Source organism: Micromys minutus, assembly GCF_963924665.1.
Source record: "Micromys minutus genome assembly, chromosome: 1".
Lineage (NCBI taxonomy): Eukaryota > Metazoa > Chordata > Mammalia > Rodentia > Muridae > Micromys > Micromys minutus.
The window spans coordinates 216333965-216345534 of NC_137969.1; the positions used below are offsets into that span (position 1 = coordinate 216333965).

Consider the following 11570-nt stretch of genomic DNA (forward strand, 5'->3'; position numbering starts at 1 on the left):
CTATGATTTACTTTATATAAATAAACTTCTATAGCAATCCATAAGCATATAAAGGATCTTGTTTACACTTAGTAGGGTTCTAATTACTACACTAATTTACTTATTACCGTTTTCTTACAGACTCCTGTTCATCCGATAGTGAAGCAGAAGACCAGCTGGAGAAGAGCTCAATAAGTGAAGAACTTTCTCCTGATATTAAAGACGAGTTAGAAAAAAATGACAATGCACATGATGATAAACTAGATGAAGAAAACCCAAAGATTGTACATATATCAAACGAGAGCGACAGGACTCAGGCGCAGCCCTCAGAATCCCTGACGGTGGAGGCGGGGGACAGCAATCAAATCGTGCATATTTTTGGAGACAAAGCGGAACAGGTAGAAGAACTTAAGAAGCAGGTGGAAAAGTCTCCTAAAGGCAAGGGAAGGCGCAGCAAGACAAAGGACCTTTCTTTAGAACTTATAAAGATGTCGCCTTTCAGCCAGGAGGAAGTAGGCAGTGAGGCTCATGGGGACGTTCATGGCCTGGAGTTTTCTTCACTCGAATGTAAAAACTTTTCTTCTACTGAAGATGACGTCGACCAATATGAGAAAGAGAAAAGGTTGAAACGGAAACTCCTGGGACAGCAGTCCCCAGAGAAAAGGCTAAGGCTTGAGAATGGTGTGGAAATGACAACTGGAGTGTCCCAAGACAGGTCTGACGATGGCACTGGGGCTGACAGTGTGAAGGGCGTACACGTGGAACAGCACTTTGAAACAGAAAGTGAAGGGACGCCATCTGTGACAGCAGAGCCAGACCAGGGCATCCAAGAACCAACTAGTGAAAAATCAGACAGTGCAGCTGAAGATCCTGAACATACGCCACTGAAAGAAGAGGAGGACTCGATGCCTCTGATCGGACCTGAAACCTTGGTTTGCCACGAGGTAGACTTGGATGATTTGGACGAGAAGGATAAGACCAGCATGGAGGATGTGGTGGTAGAAGGCTCTGAGTCTAATTCTCTAGGTTCCGTTCCGCCGGCCTTACCTCCTGTAGCGCAACATAACTTTTCCATAGCTTCCCCACTTACTCTCAGCCAAGACGAGACCAGAAGTATAAAGAGTGAGAGTGATATCACAATTGAAGTTGATAGCATTGCCGAAGAAGCGCAAGAAAGCCTCTGTGAGAGGGAACCAGCCAACGGGTTTGAAGCCAGCGTTGCCTCTGGTACCCGTAGTATTATTGTACACGAGAGGGAGAGCAGAGAGAAGGGTAAGACTCTGGGGGAAGCGGACATCTCGGGGTGGTATGACAGATGTTTACAATAGTCTTTATAAAGAAAATAGTGAAATGACGTGGGCAGGTGTGGAAGGGACCTGCCCGCTCTGCTTTTGGCTTTGGTTTCAAGCTTTTCCTTTATTTCAGGTCAGAAAAGGCCAAGCGATGGAAATAGTGGATTAATGGCAAAAAAGCAAAAGCGAACCCCAAAGCGGACAAGTGCTGCAGCCAAAAGTGAAAAGAATGGAGCAGGTGGGTGCTCACCAGCGCTTGGCTACTGGCTCTTGGCTGACCTTGCTGGACTTGCCGGTGCCGGTGTTTGCCTATTGCAAAGTACAGACTCAGGCCTTTGAGCCAGTCCAAAAAATGAATGGGGTTTATTATGTTCTCAAAGATAATTTTATTATTTATAGTCTGTGTGTGTGTCTGTGTGTATGTCTGTGTATGTGTGTCTGTGCTTGTGTGTGTCTGTGTGTGTGTGTGTGGCAGTCAGAGAACAACCTGTGTAGTCACGTCTCTTCATTCTTTATGTGGTTTCCAGGGATTAAACTCAGATATTGAGGCTTACACAGCAAGACTTCTACCCAACCTCACCGTTCCCCCTCCCTTCATTTTAATCTAAAGATGCCTGTTAGTTTTACTTAGAACTGCAACAGCTAAAATTGTTATTTAATGGAAAGCAACTGAATATAAGGCATTTCAGAATGTTCAAGAAAAGAAAAGCTTGTTGTGGTGTTAAAAGTATGCAAAACTTGAGTAATGGGAATGTTCTCCTTTAGTCAGAAAAGCTAATTTATAAATACTATAGAAGCCTCTATTTTATTTTATGTATATAAATGTTTTGACTACATATATGTTAATGCACTGTGCACCTGTCTGGTACCCACATTGTTCAAAAGAGAGCACCCAGCCTCCTGGAAATAGGGTTACAGATGGTTGTAAGCTGTTTTGTGGTTGCTGGGAATTGAACCTGGGTCTTCTGCAAGAGCAGCCAGTGAGTGCTCTTAACCACTGAGCCACCCTCCATCTTGAAAAGTAAGGTCAGTTCTCATCAAAAGAAATAACACAGTAAACTGGTATAAACTGATTAAATTACATGAAAAGCAAACTTCTATATGAATGAAATTAAATATTAGAAATAATTCTGATTGATTTTTTTTTTTTTTTTTTTTTTTTGCAAGTTTATTGCTAGTCCATGCCTTAAGTAAAATAGCTCTTATCCTAACAAAAGGACCATGGAGTTCACACAAGAACAAAGACACCTCAAAGAACTTGAAACTTCAGTAGTTAGAATGGTTTGCTGCAGTAAATTCAGGACTAAGCAAAAGAGGGTAATAGGAGTTTAGATTAGATTAGAAATTACAAAGGACACATGCATAATTTTCTAGTTTATAAAGATGAAGGATACCACCTTGGTGTGATCAAAGCAAATCTGCTCATGGTTGGGCATGGTAGTGTGTGCTTTAAGGCCAGCCTGGGCTGCATTGCAGTCGAACAAATTAAAACCAGGTACAACTGGACAGAATGCAAGGAGAAGAAAAGCTAAAACGTCAGAGCTAGCCCTATCAAAGATGCATCATGTGAATCTAATCAACACCTCAGGACCACAGCAAACTCAGCATGGAGGGCAGTCTGCACAGTCCCAGGTTTCTAATACTCAGACCTGCATGGTCACGAACACCAGAAGAAGTGTTCTGGGTTGAAGGAGACATCAGGGATGTGGCCACTGAGTACATGCACTCTTCTTGCCTGGATCTTCTTGCTCTTCAGGGTTCTGTGGCTCATCAAGTGGAAGTCTGAAAATCGTAATCTGTGTGAGTTCCGGATGTTGGAAGCTGTATATGCTGACTTAAACATAAAGTCTACAAATTCATTCATTTCCCTTTAAGAGTTGAAACCTACCTTTCATCCCCTTGACCAGGATGAACTCAGTGATTTATGTCTAACAAGGCATAGTGACAGAAATGGCTTTAATGTGACTTTAATGGCTAATGTTGAAGGTCAACTTGACAAACTCTAGAATTGCATGAGCCAAGCCTGTACAGCGGTGAGAGATTACCTAGATCTAGCCTGTGGAGCACAGTGCCTCGGTAAGGGTAATTGAAATTGGCAGACACACCCACTCTGGGCAGGAATCCTGACTGGAATCCTAGAGTGTGTACAGAGGGAAAGGGAGCTGAGCTTAAGCATTTCATTTCTCTCCACTGCTTGACAATCACGTGAATACCATGTCCTGCTGCCCTGAGCTCTTGCCACTGTGACTTCCTGCCAGGGTGGACTGCACTCTCTTCCTCAGGCTGCCTTTATTGGGGTGGTTTGTTTGTTTATCACAACAATGGGAAAGTAACCAAGACAGTGACTTTGGAGAAGAAAGCACAAAAGGCTGTGCAGATTTCTTCTCACCCTGGTAGAAAGTTGCTGCCATGTTATAAGGCTGTTCAAGTGTCTGTGGAGAATTAATTCTGTACGGCGAGGAGTCGTAGGCATTGGCCAGGAAAAATCTGAAACACTGCCGTCCCATGCTAGTGAGTCAAGTCTCCAGAGACCAAAGGCCTGGCTACAAGTTCACATGCACCCTCCCAATATTCCTGAGGCAGACTGTCTAGTCAGGCTGCTCCAAGATTGTAACTGTCAGGAACCATGGGGGATCCTAAGTGTTTGTAGTTTCAAACTGGTAGAATCAGGACTAACTAGTAGGGCAGTGGCAGATAACAAATGTGAAAAGTGGTTTTGACTGTAGGAAACTTCTTATGCCAGAGTAGTTAGATGTGATGAGGCAGCTACCCTCAAGTGGGTTGGAAAAATTTCACTTCTGGTATTTTCATATGTTTATAAATTATTTCAAGTAAGAGTTTAAAGATTTTAAAAAAAAAAAAAAAGGAAGCATCTAAAGAGATGTCTCAGAAGGTAACTAAAACAGCTGAACCAGCCTGGCATCCCAAGTTCAATTCCTAGAACTCATGGGAAAAGCGAAGTTGGCTGGCCGCACACCAATGACCCTGGCCCTCCCACTGTGCAATTCGAGGTGGGGACAGGAGGAGCTCTCCGGAGTTCTGGCAGCTCTCTGGGTAGGTAACGAGACAAACTGCCTGCAAACAGGGCACAGAGACAATGCACCTGAACAGTGTCCTCCAACCTGGACAGCTGCACCATACACATGCATCCCACACCTAACACCCACTCACAACTATATAGAGTTTTTTTAATTATGAAAAGAAGCACATGGATGGATTTTACGTTTGGCATGGGTCTTCTGAATAATAAAGGCTGTGACAGAGGATTGTATGAGAGTTGGCTCAGCCTGACCAGGAAGTGAAATGGAGCTAAATCCTGTGTTCAAGTGAAATGGAGCTAAATCCTATGTTCAAGAATTTTTTTGTGTGTGTGTTCAAGAATTTTAAATTGAATTAAGAAAGTAAGGACCTTGGGGTAAGACCCAGCTAAATTAGCTCCAGGCAACTTAGTATAAACAAATCTTTAATCCCAGGAGTCAAAGACAAACAGATCTCTAAATTCAAGGCCAGCCTAGAACAGTAAGTTCTAGGTGAAGCAAAGCTTAAATGCAGGTGTGGTAGTATACAACCTTTAATCCCAGGAGACTGGCATACAAATGTACAGATAAAGATCCTGGACAGCCAAGTTTAGCCCCTGCAAGCAGCGGAACTTGGCAGCTTCTGTCATGTGGCTCTGGCTTTATATTTAAGAGGAGGACAATTGATGCTGGTTAGCTGGAGCTAAGAAAGTAGTGGTGATTAAGAAGAGACCAGCATCACTAAGGTGAAATCTTCTGGGAAGTGTTTTCTGAGAAAACAAAAAACTGTTCCAGAGATAGCCAAGGTTGTACCTCATGCTGCAGCTGTACTTGGTAATGTGTAAGAATTTCCCAGGTGGTACTGGTTTTGAAGGCATGAAGTCGTCATGAAGAACAGCTGAGGCTTGGGACTGTGAGAGGCCATGGAAGGCCATTGGTGAAGGTGCAACCTCAGTTGTAGTTGACAACCCAGGATTGAAAGGGGTCATGCAAAGGATATGATGCTTGGCACCATGAAGGGAGCCTATGAGAGGCTATTGGTGAAGCCTAGTTGCAATGGAAGACCCCCAGTATATTATAGATGCCAGTGCCATCAGATGATCACCAAGAACAACAGCAAAGGTTAGTCGATCAACCTGAGCTTGAAGTGCTACAGAGGGCAGAGCTGGAGAAGTGAAGCCAGCCCTTGGAGGAGCCCAGAAGATCATGTGTGGATCCCGGACTTTGAAACGAGAAGCTGTAATATTGAAAGTGCCTTGGAGACCCAAAGATGTTAAAAATGCCAGAGCTGTGGGATACCTACCAAGGAAACCTGCTAACAGGGAGTAGAACCAGCCCAGGAGAAGGAAGTTTGTTACAGTCAACAAAGATGAAAAAGCAGTTGAAAATCTGAAGACTGCTTTGACATCAGACATGGAGACGGCAGAATTTGGAGTTTGCCCAGCTGGATGCCTGACTTAATTCAAGGATTACAGTTAAGTGATTGGATGAATCTCAGAAGAGACTTTGAACTTTGGACTTTTAACACTGTTGATACTGCTACAGACTATGGGGATTTTGGAAGTTGAACTAAATGTACTTTTTTTTATTGTGCTATGTTTAGGTATGGCCCCATAAACTCCTGTGTTTGAACAAGCCTATGGGGGCCAGGGAGCGGAATGGGATGGTTTGCATATGCTTGGCCCAGGGTGGTGTGTGTAGCCTTGTTGGAGGAAGTGTGTCACTCTGGGGATGGGCTTGGAGACACTTCTCCTAGCTGCCTGAGGATGCTCAGTCTGTTCCTGGCTTCCTTTGGCTGAAGATGTAGAACTCTCAGCTCCTCCTGCACCATGACTGCCTGGATGCTGCCATGCTCTTGTCTTGATGATAATGGACTGCACCTCTGAACCTGTAAGCCAGCCCCAATTAAATGTTGTTATTTATAAGACTTGCCTTGGTCATGGTGTCTGTTCACATCAATAAACCTTAACTAAGATAGCAAGTTTACAACAAGATTTACTTGTGTGTTTCATATGCATACTTGAGTTGGCTGTATGTTTTGGGTTGAATTGCTTGTATGTTTTATTTCAGTGTACATGAAGCTACAGAATATTGTTTGTTTTATAGCCCTGATTTTCCATTTAGTAACATAATAGATCTTTAATCATTACTGTGAACTGTAGCTCATTCTTTTTATTTTAATTTTGGAAGGAGTGCCTGTGTGCCTGTGTGTGTGTGTGTCTCAGAGCACACCTTATGGGAGCCAGTTCTTTCAACTTGTATGTGAGATCAAACTCAGATTGTCAGTCCTGGCATCATGTGCCTTTACCTGCTGAGCTGTCTCGCCAACCCTGTAGCTCATACTTTAAAAAATTAAAATCAGGCTGGAGAGATGGCTCAGCAGTTGAGAGCGCTGACTGAGTTCAATTCCCAGCAACCACATGGTGGATTACAACCTTCTGTAATGGGATCTGATGCCCTCTTCTGGTGTGTCTGAAGATAGCAACAGTGTACTCATGCATAAATTAAATAAAATCTTTTAAAAAATCAATAGGGGAAAAACTTAAGCAATATTTAGTAATGCATCATCTTAAAGCAATTTTGTCTTTGCTTTTTGTTTTTTTGTGTTTTTTTGTTTTTTTTTTTTTTTGCTTAGAATCTCTGTTTCCACGATGTTGTTGTTGTTGTTGATGTTGTTGTAATCCTTGATTTTATGTATGTATGTATGTATGTATGTATGTATGTATGTTTGTATGTATGTATGTATTGTGTTTACCTCTGTGGTACCAATAAGGATAATTTGCTTCCTCTGCTGCATTTTGGTATTTGAGGCTTATGTGATTTATAACTGGATTGAACTTACTATTATAGGACAGAGCAGTGACAGCGAGGACCTTCCCGCCATGGACAGTTCCAGTAACTGCACACCAGTGAAGCGCCTTAGCCTGCCCAAGCCACAGAAGCTGTCACGTTCTCCTGCGAGAATGTCGCCTCACATCAAAGATGGAGAGAAAGAGAAGCACCGAGAAAAGCATCCGAATTCATCCCCTAGGACATACAAGTGGAGCTTCCAACTCAGTAAGGGTCTGCCAAATAGCCTGGATGTAAACTCTGAGTGTAAAGTTTAAGATGAAGTAATGCTAGTAATCATTAACAAATTCTCTAGCCATTCCAAATAATCACCACTTGTATGTAAATCTCTGTGTGTATATGTGTTCTTTTTTAATTTGGATAACTTGGTATGACAAGATCTTCACTTAAGAAACAAGACATGGATTGAGTGTGTGTTTCACCCTGTAAACTCATGAGGGTGAAGCAGGGGAATCAGAAGTTTTCGGGCAACCTGGGCTATGCAGACTTTGTCTGAGGTGTGACTTCTGTGAGTCAGTGAAAGGGAAGTGTCTTTTCTTTGCTGACAGCTTAAAATACTAGTTACATGTCGCTCAGATTGCTTTATTTTAATGTTTTCTTATGTTTCATGATGAATGATGCATGTTTAATATATAGTATTTGAGTAAAGAAATCTTCATAAATTGGATGTAGTCACATCTTGTGTAAAGAGCTTATGTAGTCATAATATACTGAAGCTTTTACTGATTTGCAAGTTTGACTTTTGATAGAATTGCCTTCTTTGCTTTCATAAAATTGTGTTTTCAAATTCAGATTAACTTTATCTTTCCTTTTAGATGAATTAGATAATATGAACAGTACAGAGAGAATCTCTTTTCTCCAAGAAAAGCTACAGGAAATCAGAAAGTACTACATGTCTTTGAAGTCTGAAGTTGCAACCATCGACAGAAGGAGGAAAAGATTGAAAAAGAAGGACAGAGAAGGTAATATTCCCCCTGCCCTCACATATAGTCCTGTGGTCTCATTGTAAGTTTGTATCTCTCTGTTCATGGGTAAATAGATGCTTTCTCTATTAGAGTTAGTGTTTTCTCCTGTTGCTGGAAGTGGGTGTGTCTGAAGCTGAATTAACCAGAATGACACCCTTGAAAGGAGTATGAACTATTTTAAACAATTTGTGATTTACTGAGCATTTGGGTTTTCCAGGAGGGTATACTCTGCTCAGCAAATATTTACTGACTGCTGCTACGTTTGTTACTATGTGGTTCACCAAATGAATAGGCCTAGGAATCTTCAGCATTACCTATTTGGAACCTTAGATCATTCATAAATAACTACAAGGCAATTCTAATGCAGCTGAGCAACACTTATGAGCATGAATCCCATGCCAGGGGCTCCGAAGGTGATGTAGAGGAACGATGAATTAACATGTGCTGGACGGTGTGTGTCCTGTATGACATTAGCCGGTCTGTACACTAACCAGTCTACTTTGAAATAATCTTAAAGTAGTATCTGTGCTATACTTGAAACACGCAGAGCTCACAGCCAGTCAGACCTTGGACATGGTGTATATCCAAGGTCTGCCACAATAACAGTAAAGGGAATTAAGTTCTCTGCCCTAAACTCATTAGTAATCAGATGGAAATAAGGAGAGATGATCACTCACAGTCTGACTGGGGGGAAAGAGTGTCCAAGATGATAATGCCCATCACTGGGGAAAATAGAAGGGAACTTTTGCATTGTTGGAGCAGAACAAACTTTGATCGCTCCTGTATCAGTTATTTTTGCATTGCCAATTAGCAAAAGGAATCAGGACAAAGTATAGTCACAAGAATATAGTCTTTTCCTCCAGTGCTTCTACCTGCAACTTTTTACTCATGAAAACCACTATGTGATTCTGTGTGATTACTCCAATGATTGGGTAAAAACCATCACAATAGCATTATTTCTGAAAGTCCCTCTTCCATACCCAGGGGTGTTTTTAACTCATCTTCCTGGCATTTCTTAAGCTAATCAGGGTGACCAGTTGAGACTAGCTATCAAAAGATTACTTCTCAACTTACACCCAAGCACATCCCTTCAACCACAACACTTCACTCAGCTGAGCCCACTAGACTACTTGCTGACAACTTGTTACTCTTTGGGCAGCATTTAATTGGCCCGCTTGAAGTAAATGATGTTAAAAATCTAGGTGCAGCCAGATGAAGTGGGGCATGCATGCAATTCCAATACTTGTCAAGGAGCAGAGGCAGGAAACCAGAATGTAAGGTCGTCCTTGAACCAGTCCGGGCAACGTGAGACTGTCTCAGAAACAAACAACAAATCTTACTTAGGATTTAGCATCTAACTTTAGGTTTCTTTGAGTAATTATTGATCTAACCCGGTTTGTGTTGGTTCCACAGTGTCTCACGCAGGAGCTTCTATGTCATCGGCTTCATCAGACACTGGAATGAGCCCCTCTTCATCCTCTCCCCCCCAAAATGTACTTGCTGTGGAATGCAGGTGATGAACAGTTCTTCACCCCAGCAGTTTGCTGCCATGGACATAAATCCCCAAACCCTGAAATAGAACCACAGAAAGCACTCAGCTGGCTAAGTATATCCTTCTTGTATAGTTTCCGGATTGTATCTACACCCTCCTCTCTTTGTTTTTATTGTTGCAAAAAATAAGCTTATTAATAATTGAAGGTTAGGCAGCCTGCCATAATTTTTCCTCTGTATTTATTTTCGTTCTTTCTCTCTTTTTTTTCTCTTTCTTTTTCTTTTTTTCTTTTTGGTGTGTGTGTGAGATAGAGAAAAAAGGGCACTTAGCAAAATTGAATTTGTATAAAACAGCTTTCAAGTGTTCTAGAAATCATAGACAAGCAGGTGCACGTGAGAAACGTCAGAGTGTCCTCTGGCCAGATCGTTACTGCTGCACTTTCACTGAGCTCATTCGAACACTTGGGGAGTAGGGGGCTTTTATTATTATAATTATTATTATTAATGTTGATTTTTTTTTTAATTTCAATTTTTGTGGAAGCACTTGCTATGTAGAACTGCCAAAGTATATGTTCAGCAGTGTGCCCAGGTTTAATAGTGTAAATGGGACAAAATAAATTGTGAAAGGAAGTGTAGTTGACTGAAAACTGCAGTTGTAATAAGTCTTCCACTTTTTATAGGACTTCTGAGCACACAATTATGCAAATATTTTAATGTTTATTAATGTTTACAGTGGAATTGTGAATAAGTTTTCAGTGGACTATCTTATCCCTTGACAAAAATATTTTGTCTTTTTTCTATGTAATTTCAGAGTTTTTATTTTGTTACAAAAATACAAAAATGAAATATATAACAACAATGAAGTTATTTAACAAGATTTCTAAAGCTGAAAATTTTGTGTAAAATAAGGTATTATCTTGCAACTTGTTAAATATATTTATTCAGACATTGGATGGTTGTATTTTTATGTATTTTTTAAAATATTAATAAAATTGAAAAAAAGAGAATTCTAGGTTAATTCACTCTTTGGATGGCAATAGTTGTCAGGTGACCCTTTCGCAGGGGGCTGCGTCTGCGGCCGCGGGTGCTGGTGGGAGTCTGTCTCAACCTTCCCTGCAGAGCAGCTCAAGATGGGCATCCGGGTCACTCCCGTCTGTCCTTGTTTAGAAATGTCAGCAGTCCTTGTATTTAAACTCTTTTGAGGATCACATTTTCGGTTGCCCTAAAGATGCGTTGTCACAGTTTTTATGTTCGCTGTATTGGCGAATAAGTCTATATCTCCCAAAGTCGAGATGCGACAGTTACACAAAGCCACTATGTATGCCTTGTCTGTGAATTGTTCCACAGACTGACACATTTGTAAATAATTCTTCCAAAATCATGTATTTAAAGCAGTTTTGCATATACATTATGTAAAAAAGGTGATTTTTTTTAAAGACAATTTTTAAATTCATGTTTGTACATTAAAGGGGTTGTTTTGAAGCCTCTTTTTCTGTGTTTATATGCTGTAGCGCAGTAGCCCAGGGACTGCAGACTCTGAGGGCGCACAGAGGCACAGCACACTGCTTAGGCAGAGCATTACCGAAATCATGTTCTCAACGTCATCTTGCCACATTGTGAACCTGTGATTCAGATTTCTTCCATTTTCTCAGAGAATTAAAACAAAAAATACTCTTGTAATATGAACTTTCCTGTCTTTTCTTTGCAAAGCAGTAACATCTTAGTGTAAAATAAAAAGGAATCCAGTGGGCGTGTCTTAAACATAGGCTTTACAGATTTAGTTTTTTGTTAAGTGACTTGTTCTTTCCAAATGCCAGGAACTTATAGTTGGAAAATTTAGATTCTACCAAACTAAGCACTTCAGTACATTCTTCAACTTTGAAAATACTTCTAGTACTTAATTTTAAAAATGAAAAAAAAATCACTCAAAACTAGGAAGCAACATTAGATATGTTAGTAATTTTCTTCAGTAGCAA

General features: G+C 40.9%; 1 protein-coding gene across 2 annotated transcripts in view; it reads left to right on the forward strand.

The window, feature by feature from the left end:
* ARID4A (AT-rich interaction domain 4A) overlaps positions 1–10958 on the forward strand; it is a 64535-nt gene extending 53577 nt beyond the window's left edge. The window contains exons 20-24 of one of the 2 annotated variants that reach the window (XM_080922489.1): positions 121–1251; positions 1405–1509; positions 7139–7351; positions 7954–8100; positions 9517–10958. In XM_080922489.1, coding sequence (XP_080778615.1) covers positions 121–1251; positions 1405–1509; positions 7139–7351; positions 7954–8100; positions 9517–9620 — 1700 coding nt within the window. In that variant the 3' untranslated portion in view covers positions 9621–10958. The remainder of the gene's footprint in view (positions 1–120; positions 1252–1404; positions 1510–7138; positions 7352–7953; positions 8101–9516) is intronic. The other variant, XM_080922490.1, reaches the window with a different exon arrangement.
* Positions 10959–11570: the final 612 nt, after the last annotated feature.